At 44.2% G+C, this 12,967-nt stretch overlaps 1 protein-coding gene across 1 annotated transcript; it reads left to right on the top strand.

The window, feature by feature from the left end:
- Nucleotides 1-324: 324 nt before the first annotated feature.
- LOC100274847 (uncharacterized) lies at nt 325-1,241 on the top strand. The gene has a single exon (NM_001149111.1). The coding sequence runs from the start codon at nt 405-407 to the stop codon at nt 996-998; it is 594 nt and encodes a 197-aa protein (NP_001142583.1). The 5' UTR covers nt 325-404; the 3' UTR covers nt 999-1,241.
- The last annotated feature ends 11,726 nt before the right edge of the window (nt 1,242-12,967 follow it).

The following is a 12,967-nucleotide window of genomic DNA, read 5'->3' as shown; positions in this document are numbered from 1 at the left end:
AGCTTTTAGAGTATCTTGTTGGAGCCCGTCTTATGACTCATCAGTCGTACGATCCCAACTAGTATTTGTAAATAATGTGGCCCCAAAACTTGCATGGCATCGGTGAAGCACCGAACCCAACCCAAGTGACGTGATAGGTGACACATTTTCTAAAGGAAAACGAGGGTATCAAATCGAGTCTTCGATCACACATCCCAAGACGGTCGCTGATCCCAATCCGATCAGTGCCTCAGAAGTAAGAAACTGACCGCAGGCATCTCAACTTGCATGAAGCGAGCGACGGCCATGCAGATCCCTCTCCAGTCTCCACCGTCCACGCCGACCCCGCCTCCTCCAAACACGGCCACCCACTCACCCGTGCTCCGTTTAAAATAGGCATAGCATAGCCATCCCACGAGCACCGCATGCACGCATGTAAGTTTCTGCAGAAGCTAGCCAGGCAGACGAGAGAGCGAGTCACCGCGAGAAGGGGATCGCGGAAAGTGAGAGCAGAATCAACAATCCACCTGCTCATCGAGTCGATGGAGATGAAGGTTGCTGCCTCACGGCCAGGATGCAAGAAACGCCCCCCGAGCCGTCTCCAGAAGCATGCGCCAGCGTCGCTGCAACTGGAGCAGGCTGTCGCCAGTGCGGGGACGGGAGCACCGCCCGCGGTGTGGGGTGACGGGAGGGCGCCGATCCCGCTCCTGTCGCCGCTCGTCGTGTCGCCCATGGTGCCGGTCTGGGAGGCGGACCAGACGGGGGGCGCCAGGAAGGAGGGAGGAGGGGACCAGGCCGAGGGCAGGAGCGGTGCCGAGCAGCAGCAGCGCGGCGCCGCCGCTCGGCATGGCAGCAGTGGGGAGCACCAGGTGCACGACGTGACACCGAGGCCGTCGGCGCCCGCGCTCGGCATGGGGTGGCGGCACCCAGCGATGTCGACGCCCGTGGCGGAGCCGGCGTCCCTTGTGCCCTTATTCCAGTCGCAGTGCGCGTTGGAGGTGCGCAACTCGCAGCAGTGAGGGGGAATCATTTGCTCAACCAAGCAGCCATGCCCATAGTAGTGCGCTCGAGCTCGTGCTCACGACAGGCGCCGCTACGATGTGAGAAGACGATGACGCTTTCGTCCTCGCAGGCTATTCTCGTCGTGATCTATCTTTGAACAACTAGCATTGGTTTTGCTGCTCTTCATCAGTTTATCGTAATATCTTTACAATGTGGTCACAGTTCTTTGTGAATATAATTTAAACCTATATGGTTTAGCGATGGCTGGATGTTCGAAAACTATATATCTATTTGAAACGACTTATCTAGCTTTAGAATTACACTGTTGTTATGATCCGGTAAAGCATTGGCATTTAGGGCAATCCAGTTATGATGGCCTCCATGTTGTGACAGGTGTCGTATCAAGGATGAGGGCGCACATTAATGGTGTGTTTGGTTGAGCAGCAGAGAGGATTGGAATGACTCCATTTTTATTTTTTTGATGTTTGGTTTCCAACGGTGGAGAGCGGAGTGGCTCCTGGAGTCTATATATGGCAAATATTTTGGATGCTCTCGCTCCACCAAAACAACCGGACGCGAGCGCTCTCCTCCCTCTCCTCCACTCCACACTCATATGGCTCTCCAACCAAACAATGAACGGAGCGGCTCGCTCTATTATACTCTTTAACCAAACAAAAAAATGAAGTGGTTCCGTTCTGCTCGCCAAACACAAAATGAAATGGCTCAATTTCTAGATACTGGAATGGAGCCGTTTCATCCCAGTTGGCTTCTCAACCAAACGCACCCTAAATGCATATTGAGGACATTGAGATTGAGTTCCAATTCCAAGGTTTTATGCATCCAAACAACCACATTCAGATTTCGCTAATATAAATTCCCAATCCTGAGACTAAATACAAGTATGGTTGCATCAACCATAAAAATTTCATATTTCATTGACTAAGGTTTGTTTGGAAGCTTAGTATTTTTGCAGCTTTGGAGTACTACTATGGTATTTGCTGATACTATGGTATTGAAAACCAAAATGTGTTTGGTTGGTACCATAGTCTATTCAAAACTATGGTATTTTTGGAGCTTTGAAAACTCTATTCAGTACTCCAGTTTTATTATGTTCTCTCTACACATATTTTCTTTTCCAATTAAACCAAACAAACCTTTTTTTAAGCAAAATTGTTATTTTACTATGGCAAATAACAACATAAAATTTGTGTCATTTACAGTTGAAAACTATGGTATTTCAAAACCAGCAAGGACGATTTATTGGTCCAACTATTAGGAACTTCGGCTGACCAGTTGGTTCAATAGTTTTGTACCACTTAAATTGAACCAGACATAATTATAAAATTTTACAATTATATATATTAACATTCATAGCCGGTCACAAATAAAAAAAGCTTATAAATTCAATGTCAGAAGCATAATTCATAGCTTCACACGTTCTCTAAGTTTACCAGTAACATATGTGAGTGCTAAATCATAAGACACAATTTCACAAGTACATATGAAGTTAAATGTTGCAAACGTGCATGGCCTTTAGACCGATTATGGATTATGGATATCACAAGTGAAGTTAAAAGATGGACATTGCAAGTTGGGATTCAATGTACATGACTTGGAGACAGGTTGGTGAACCGAGGATAGAGGCAAGAAGGACTTCAAGGTACTAGAGCAAGAGTGAAGGTTAAGAGGACCGAGGTACCCGAAGCTAAGGTGAAGAAGATGTGCTTGTAAGAAGTCAAGGTTGATCAAGTTGAGAAGAGTTGTGTTGCATTGAAGACCAAAACATAAGGACGTATGCATTGGCCAATTCAAGTCATAAGGCTTAAGGTTCTCTAGCTCGAGTGAAGATCATGGTCACAAGAACGAGAAGAAAATATAAAAAAACCTGGAAGGGCCCAAAAGTTGTGCCTACTTTAATTTGGAGTTTGGGTCATTCCTGAGTTTGGAAAAGTTTTTGATGACCGTTTGAAGGTATTGGATCTCAATGATGGTAAAGATTTGATCAGATTCGGTAACATGTTTTAAATGCCCTTGTAAATGTTTCTAGGCACTTTGGATATGCTAAAACTCATATATTGCAAGAGTTTTTTGGTACCCGTTTGAGTTGAAACAGGAACTTAAAGTGGAGAAGAGGATAGAGGTAAGTTTCTATGACTTAGTCCATTGGATTGTACTATAATCATGTTTATCTAAGTCATAGGAAGATGCTCAAAATTGCTCAAGTTCAATGGAAGAAGAAACGACAAAAAGAGTTAAAATTGGTTGTCTTGGTGCACAGGACCTTGGGTCCATGTGCACTGGACCACATATATAGAGAAGTCGGTAGAAGGCCTGGACATCCTAGTGCACCGTACCTTGGGTCTATGTGTACCAGACCACCTACAATGAACAGGGCAGTCTCGGGTGTTTGGGTAAAAACATCGGACCACGGGTTCGGTGCACCAGACCTTAGGGCTCAACAACTAGCCAAGGGAGCTAATAGCTATCTAACGTGGCCTCTGGACCGGTGTCGCCTGTAGACGGAAAGGTCCAGTTAGATCCTATGGACGCAGGTGACCGTTGGATGCCCTGTGCGCCCGCGGACAAAGCATCTGCCCTGTTTGCAGCAATAGTTGTTTTAGCCCTTAGGGAAATAAATAGACCCCATTTCGCCCCCACCAGAGTACCTAAGCAACAAGCGCGTGTAGAACAAGTGGATATTCATATTCTACCCCTCTCTTGTGTATTCTATGATAGATTAAGCGATTGACGAGTGTTCTAGCAAAAGAAAGAGACTAGCGCATCATAGTGCTGCTAAGTGAAAGAGCAACGCTGTTCATGAGCATAGTTTTAGGTTGCGATTCTACCGGAGAGCTATCAAGTTGTGTTAGCCTCGGTTCTATTATAACTCTCATCAGTATATAGTAGAAGTCTCGGTTTAGCACCTTGGTGATAAACTTGAGCAAACTGATGAGAGAGTTGAAATACACTCCAAGCCATGTTGGCTAACTCTAACGTGGAGTAGGCAAGCATTTGAGTCTTGATTGAACCATGGAAAAAATCGATGCGTCATGTCTCTTTGCTTTGTTTCTTATTTGCACTTTTATTATTAAATTTGGTATAAGTTTTATGTGAAGTGCAAGTTCTCTCTGTATAAGGACATTTTTTCGTTGCATAAGACTCTACGAGTAGAGTAAGGAAAGTTAGAATAGAGTTTAAGTTTTTATTAATGTCTATTCATGACCTCCAGGTCTATGTATAGAGATGGCAACGAGTATATACCCATCGGGTAGTATCATCGCATACTCGTACCCGTCAAAAAAATCCTACCTGTCAGATTACCCATATAAGGTCACGGTTATAGAATCTTACTTGTGAATAATTTTACCTATCTAGTTACCCGTACCCCGCTAGAAAAAGTCTAAAACATTAATGTGTCAATCACTAAAAATGTCAAACACACACATAAAAAATAGTTCACCTTAACAAACATTTGATTACATAACTTGATAAGTAAACAAACAATAAGCAGAGTATTTTCTTTTAGCTAAGATGGTTTTAATTACATGGTAAATAGTGATGTCATGCGTGTAAGTTTTACCCATGGGTACACGGGTACGTATAGTCCCCACCCATATACTGTAACACCCTGAATTCGGGGGTAGGATTTTTTTATTCTTTAATACTCACCAAATTCAGGCGTTACTATCTTTTCTCTTCCCGTTTCTCTCTTTCTTCCCATTTTGAAAGCAGTATAGCGACTGGTGTCCGTATCGCATATAAACAAAAACCTAAGTTGACATGGGTGTTGCATCATGCCAAAACATATTTCTTTTGTCTGATGTAGTGTTTAATCGCGCGTCCGTTTTGCCTCGCTCGGATTTCGATTCGCAATTGGATTCCGATCTGTGGTCGTGTGCGCTGCGGGTTTTCGACCCGCGACCCGACCTAGCCTGACCCAGCCCAGCCCGGTCCGGCCCGGCGCGCCCCTGGCGCCCCTCCCTCCCCCCATGCGCGCCCCCCTCTCTCCCTTTCTCTCATTTGATTTTCCCACGCAGCTACTCCCTCTCCCTCTCTTCCACCTCTCTCTCTCCCACCTCGTGCCCTAGGTGATTCGGTGATGGTTATCGCCGGATTTTAGATCTCGAGGTGAGCCCCCTCTCCTCTTTCCTCTCCCTCCCCTTCCCCTCCTCTTCTCCCTCCCTGCGCGCGCCCCTCCCCTACGCGCTCCCTACACGCGACTCCCTCCCCCGCGCATGCCCGGCGGCCCCACACCACTCCTTGGCAGCGGCCCGCGTCTCCCCGCGGCCCCGCGCGCCTCCCCGTGGCCCCGCGCCTCCCCGGTGGCCCCCACGCCCCCTGTAGACCCGCGCCCTTCCCCGGTGGCGTTCGCATCCCCGGCAACCCCTGCGTGCCCCCGGCGCGGCCTAGCGTGCCCCGGCGCGCACAATGCGTTCCCGCGCGCGCGACCATAGCGTGAGTGACACTTAAATTTCGGTTTAATTAATTTCAAATTTAGTTTAGTTGACGTGTTGCGTCGCGCGATTCGTCGCGCGACAATTTATTTTAAATTCATATTTATTAACGTGCTGCGTCGCGCGCTTCGTCGCATGGCGATTTATTTTAAATTCACATTTATTAGTGTGCTGCGTCGCGTGCATCGTCGCGCGACGGTTCATCTTAATTTCAGATTATTCAATGTGTGGCGTCGCGCGTATAGTCGCGCGACGTTTCGTTTTAAATTCAGTTTAGATGACGTGCGCTTCGTCGCGCGACACTTGACGTTATTTTCCATAATTAATTTAAGTGTCTCGTTACGCGCTTTGTCGCGTGACGATTCGTTTTAATTCAGTTCAGTCTAAGTGTTGGGTCGTGCGCTTCGCCGCGCGATGACTCATTTTATTCTCAGTTTAGTTCGTATGTGCCGTCGTGCGTTTCGACACGTGACAATCCTTTTAAATTTACTTTGAATTGTTTATAATAATTAAACATATAGCATAACTTTGTTCTATGTATAGTGTGATAATCAATTAATGTGGTTATGTTTAGGAAAATACTATAATCCATAACAACTGAACGTAATCGCCTTTCGACCGTAGCATCAACCGTTACTTTCTCTTTCTCGCTTAGTCGTAGGTGCGAGCCCTGCGCCAAGCGTCTGCTTATTTATTATATTTTACTGCATGGTATACTGTTCTTTTATATTAAATTTGTGGAATGTATGTTTGAACTCGTATAGATAATGGTCAGTTGGCGGAGTCGAGCTGTTTCTCGTATACATGTATGCATGGTACATCAATGAACATGATGAGATTATTTATGATACACTGTTTTCTCTTTTGATTATGATGATGATATTATGACATTTAAGGGTACTCGAGTTGTTTCTCGAGTGCCTCTCCGTAAGGACTGGTTTGTTGGATGACCGCCCGGGAAAACGGTGCAACCATGAGAGTGGAATGGGACGCCCTTAGCTGAATAATTAGAGGAACTGAGGTGTAGCTCGCTTCGTCGTCGTGCCGTCAATGGGGCTCGTTGTATGCGGCTTGCTCTGCCGAGGGTGGATTGCCCCTTGGGGAGGAGTGCGGTACATTTAGAAAACCTAACGGGCGGCTATAGCCTTACAGAATCTTTGTAAAGGCTACGTAGTGAAACCCTGTCTGTTCACCTTGGTAGTGTTTAAGGGTTTGATCGGCCCGAGGCAAGAGGAATCACGGCTTGTGGGTAAAGTGCGCAACCTCTGCAGAGTGTTATGAAACTGATATATCATCCATGCTCGTGGTTATGAGTGGCCAAGGGAGCTCCATTGATTCGAGATACTTTGATCAGAGATGGTTGGTTTACAGGTGATGGCAAGGATGATGGTTTGATTATGCTTATGGTAATGTTTCTTGTATTCTTTCCGTTTGGAAAGGGTACTTTTGGGTTAAGAACTTGGGTTAATGCTAAAACCTGGCTCTCTACTAGTAATAATAACCTGACCAACTAAAAGTAACCGCTGGACTTTAACCCCACATAAAGCTAGTCCACTACAACCAAAACGGGACAACTGCTGAGTATGTTGGTGTGTACTCATCCTTGCTTTACACACCAAACCCCCCAGGTTGTCCACGTTGCAACCACTGCTCAGGAGCAGATGAAGTCATGGAGGAGGACTTCCATGAGTTCCAAGAGTACGACGAGTTCTAGGCGTGGGTTAACGGCAAACCCCCAGTCGGCTGCCTGTGAAGGCCGTGTGTATCTACGTTTCTTTTCCGCACATTGATAACTGTTAATGACTATGTGGATGTCTCGGACATCATGATGTAATCGACTATTACTATCTTTTATGTTATTATTTGAGCACTGTGTGATGATGTCCAGTTATGTAACTACTATGTACGTGAATTGCTGATCCTGTCACGTACATGGTTCGCATTCGGTTTGCCTTCTAAAACCGGGTGTGACATATATGTACCCACCTACCCGACCGGTAGAGATTCTTGACCATTAGCATAACCGCGGGTAAAGAAATCATCCCATAGCCACCTTTATTTTGGGCAAAACCCGTCGGGTATTCGGGTTTCGGGTACCATTGCCATTTCTATCCATGTACCTCAAAAGGTACTTTCACTTAGGGCTAGAAAAAAGCGTGAAGCTCGCAAGTAGGTTCGGCTGAACGAGCCTAAACCAAGCCTACTTTTGTGGCTCGCTCAAATAACGAGCCCGAGCCGACTCGCGAGCCAACTTAATGATATGGTGGTTTGTTGTTACACTATTACATTTACGTTATTGTTTTATTTATTTATTTATTAATCCAATGTTAGTTTAGAATACGTTTCTAGATTTTAGTATATTTTTATTTTATATATAATTTTAAAAATATACAATTTATGCTTTAAATGAGACTTAATGTGGTGGGTCTCGTGCCAGCTCGAGAGCCTACATCACCGAGCCACATCGAGCTCGACTCAACTTGTTTTTAGCCCTACTTTCACTCTGCTAGAGCGGGCCGAATTTCGCCTGGACCGGCTCAGGTGCACTTTTCCTTTTTTTTGACTTGTGGGCTTTGTCCTCTCGGTTATTACCCTATAGTTGGATTTTAGAAAGTCTAAATTGGTGGATTATATAGCGATATAGATATATCTATGTATAGTTTAATTATAATTAATTTAGGGTTTCTTAAGACGACAGACATTGACGTTTCATATAGAAAATATTTTTGGCAGGGTATACCCTTGTTTGGGTTGGCCATGATCGAAAACATGCCATTCGTATAAAGGTGATTCCAACCATTCCGTCTCTCATCTCCCCCTATTTGTACTTTTTGTTCATTTTTAATTACCTTCCCCTCTCTCATTCCTGCCCTATTTCACCTCTCTCCAACTATTCACCATATTCAATCCCTATTTTCTGATTTAACTGAGTTATTTGACTTTTATACAACATTTTTTTGTAGTTCAAAAAATTGAATATTTGTAGTCTCATAATACATATTGTTATCTAGTCATTAAACTTGAAAAGAATTATTTTCACAATTAATACTACAGAATAGTGAAGGGGAGATATCAGAGCTCCCCGTTCACCATGAGATTTTCTTATGCACTGAGAACAGGGAGAGGGAGAGAGGGAAAGCGTTGGTCGCATCCGGTGAGCAAGTACACGCCGTATACAAGGAAAGGAGAACCAACGCGGGAACCGCTAGAGCCAGTCTAAGGCTATCTCCAACCACTCCCTCCCAAATCTCCATATATGTACTATATTCATATTTAAATACCTTCCACTCAACTATTCTTCCCCTATTTCTCATCCTCTCCAATCATTCCCCCTATTCATCTTCCCCTTAATCCTTAACTGAGCTATTTGCTTTATATATATACCAATTTTGGAGATTTAAAAAATATTACCATATTTGTAGTATCATAATACACGTTATTATCTGGTAATTATACTTAAAAAGATTAATTTCGTAGTTAAAACATTGATTAATAAAATGAGGGAGATTAGAACTACCCCGCACAGGGTGGAATTCTTCTCTCCCCGGCGAGCGTGGCCTTGAGGGGGTCGTTGGGTGCTGCTTCCCTGTACTAGTTAGGTGCACGTGCATTGCGACGACACACAATCACTGAAACAAGCTTTCGAGCGTAATTGTCGTTACCTTCTTCATCATTCGGCCAACGCAAACAAAGTTTGTTACTGGGTACCAAGTATGAATATACACTCACAAAATAGCATTACCAGATCAATTTGCTAGAGTATTCAGAGTGCACATCCCTCACAAAATAACATATGAATATACACTGACAATCTCAAATCCATCTTGAATTAGTAGGCGAGCAGAAGATATACAGCTGAACCATGAACATTATTATTTTAAAAAAAAACGAAAAGTAAATCGCAAACATATTTAAAAGTTTGATTCCATATTGTCGGGGACTTGTTCTCAAATGCTATGAGTCAAGAACAAGGCAACACAAAATATTAAATGTTAAAGTCCTTCGTCCTTCGAAGCATTATTTTCCTTAGGATATAACGATCTTCGGACGAAGGTTATGAAGGACGTACATTCATCATCACATTATACATTAATGAAAGACGAAGCATATGAAACATGAAAGATAACATGAATAATCATATAACATCATTAATATATCTTTATTATGTAATCTTGAATAGATAAGAATAGTATTTGATTACATTTGTACCTTCGGCTTGACAGAAGGCAAAAATCCAAGCGTGACGCACGAGAGAATACAAATCAGCGTGAACAGTATGGGGGTACTGGTCATCTATTTATAGGCACAGGACGCAGCCTGTGAGAAATTACATTCATGCCCTCTACAAATGATTACAATTATAATACAAGTTATCATGGACCGATTGGTCATTTCATCTTTAAGTCGGTGCATCTGGAAGTACGCTATGAAGCTCCCTGATTGGTAGCTTCGGCTTTGCTTCTGTGTTGATCTTCCGAAGGTGTTTATTTTTATGGGACCTTCGGCGATGAAGCAGACCCCCAACAGTAGCCCCTTCACGGTGCCAGATCGTTTTTTCGTAACGAGCTCGACCCATGAAAAATTCTCTTAGGCTTCGGAATGCCGAAGGTCCGAAAAACACCTTCCATGAGCTCGTTGTCGAGAAACGATTTAAATATTCCGAGTGCAAGGTAGTCACACCATACGACAGGTACGCTTGGTCTGGTGATTTGCCTTCTCGCGCACTATGGTCCACCGTTTAGTGGGCGCGGGCGACTATTCAGCTGGTGCGAGCGGCTTGACGATTTACCTTCCCACCTGCAGCACTATATAAACAGACGAGTAGTTGTGAAGTTACCACAACATTTACTACTATTTCACTGTTGTGCTGCCGAAAAATTTGACCACAGCCGAAGCTTATTCACCGTATTCTCAATGAAAGCATCGTTCTGCTTTAGCTTCGTCATAAGAGGGAGATTCGACAAAATCAAAAAGTAATCAACTTTGTCAAATCCGTAGGAAATTCAGCATCAAATGGCTAGGGTGCGTTCAACTGCTAGAGTCACACGCGACGGGGAGGAGGCCGAAGCTGCTAAGACTGCTCTAGTCTTCGAAGTAATGAGGCAGTCGGGACTGGTTGTGACAGAGGGCGCCTCTGACGAAGGTGCACCTGTTGCCGAAGCTGATCAAGCAGATATTGAAGAGGGTGAGGCTGAAGAAGAAGAGATAGATTATTCCGTCATGCCATCTAAATCCAGCCACCTGGAATTTGGAAAGTCTACTATCTCTGAGGCCGATATGCCCACGATGACAAAGTTAGGCTACTTCGGGGAAGCCGAGAAGAAGTTGATTCGTTTTGGCGGAGAAGAAATCACTCCGAAGCCAGAAATGATGAGGTGGTAGTTTTTAAGAGCTTTTTCAAAGCAGGGTTGAGGTTTCCTCTGAATGGAATGATTGCGGATGTTTTGGAAAATTTTGAAATTTACCTTCATCAGCTGACTCCTAACGCTATCGTTAGGCTCAGTATCTTTATCTGGGCTCTTCGAAGCCAAGGAGTGGAGACGCTTGCCGAAGCCTTCTGCCGGGTGCACGAACTTCACTATCAAATGAAGGCTAGAGAAGGTGGACTACACGAGAATTTCGGCTGCTATAATTTTGCCTATCGCAAAGACATGAAGACACCGATAGTTAGCTACCGCACCAAATGGCCAACCGGTTGGAAAACTGAATGGTTTTATGTTAAGGTTGATGAGAAAAAAGGAGAAGCTAGTTCAGAGCCCACTTGACCTAACCTTCGGGTTAACTAGGCCTCAGTGCCGCATGACGCCAGGGACATCATGCCCAGATGTTGTGGGCAAATTTAGAGTTGTGGCTGAACATATTGGTACTAGGGATTTGGTTCAGGAGTACTTAGCAAATAGAATATTTCCGACTTTAATGGAATGGAGTATGCCGAAGCTTAAAGGAGAGAAGAAAAAGAATGAACTTGTTCGACTGCCTTATCATTTAAGTTCAAGAAACACTTCAAAGAACCCTGCCAAGAATGGTTGGATACAATTGAAGTTATGTGCATTGAAATCTTGGGCAATTATACGAAGAAAGAAGATCAATTGATGACGGCAGCCTTCAGCACTCGACCGAAACGAAGACTGAACCGAGTAATGGACGCTCTAATATTTGAATATCCAGACTATGAATGGTTGAGCAAAGGTGCCGAAGGGCCAAAACAAAAAAGAGCTGTTAGTGTTATGCAAAGACAAGCTGCCAGAATGATAAAAGAAGATGAAAATTTAGCAAAAAAAGAAAAAATCCAGCCCTGAGCCGAAGGTAGCCGTTTCGAAGAAGAGAAAAGCTACAACTCCGAAGCCAAAAGCTGACTTAGAAGAAGAAATTCCCTCAACACCTTCTGCCACTGACGCAGAAGAAATTTTAAAGGAAATGACTGAATCTCTACCTAATAAGCTAAGTCCGCTGGGACCGGAACTGATGAGGCTTTTACAGAAGAAGAAGGAGCCTTCGGCTGCCGAGAAGCCGGCTGAACCAAAAAAGCGAAGAATTATTACTGTCATTGAGGCTATTGAAGAAACACCGCCGTCGGCCTCAGCGCCAAAAACAGCAGCAGCCGAAGCTGCTCCTGCCGAAGCTTCCACTTCCGAAGCTGCAGTAGCCGAAGCCACAAACTTGGAAAACACACTTACTGATATTGATGAAATGATTTTGAATATGGCTGAGGAAGAAACTACTGCAGCTGCTGAGGAAACCCCGGCCACAGTGCCTGAAGAAGGGGAGAAGATGCCTGGAAAAGAGAAGGAGATTGCCGAAGATGCTTCGGAAGAAGAAGATTTCAACTTTCAAAACATAATTGGGCAAGAGTTGTCTAAGACTGAAAAAGAAGAACTGAGGGACTATGTTATATCTTGCGGGTACCAGCCAGGGGCGCTGCTCTTCGGTGGTGTTGCCGAAGAGAGCTTAGGATGCCTTCGGGTCCGAGTTGGGGCGAAGGTTGTCAGCACTCTATCAAAGAGTGTTGGCTTCCCGAAGCTTGAGGCTGACCTCAGCAGATACCGGTGGCAACATAGCGCCGACAACTTGTTTTATTCTAACTTTAAGGTAAAATTCTTCCCTTAACTTTTTTATTGTTTTGATATGAAGATGTTTTCTGATGAAGGTTATTTTGCCAGAGCCTACTACTAAGCAAAGCCTTGAGGATGCAACAAGACCTCGAGGACAAGAAAAACGAAGTTATAATTGAGGGCTTAGAGAACAAGATTAAAGATCATGAAGCTACCCTAGAAAAGAAAGACTTCATGCTTCAAACGATGGAAGGTTCACTAGCAGAAGCTCAAACCGAGATCGCCAGATTGAACAGTGTACTTTCCCTGAAGTCAAAAAGCTTTGAGCAAGAGAAGAAAGATTTCAAAACAAAACTCGAAGCCGAAGTTGAAAAAGTTCAAATCTGCATAAATCACTCAAGGATCTTCAAGAAAAATGCTTAGGCTTCGGCACCCGGTGCATTCAACGGCTGAAGCAGGTCTTCAACTCAGTTGGAGCCA

This window comes from Zea mays, chromosome 1 (assembly GCF_902167145.1).
Source record: "Zea mays cultivar B73 chromosome 1, Zm-B73-REFERENCE-NAM-5.0, whole genome shotgun sequence".
Lineage (NCBI taxonomy): Eukaryota > Viridiplantae > Streptophyta > Magnoliopsida > Poales > Poaceae > Zea > Zea mays.
Note: the sequence above shows the minus strand (reverse complement) of the source record. Positions and strands in the feature narration are given on the sequence as shown.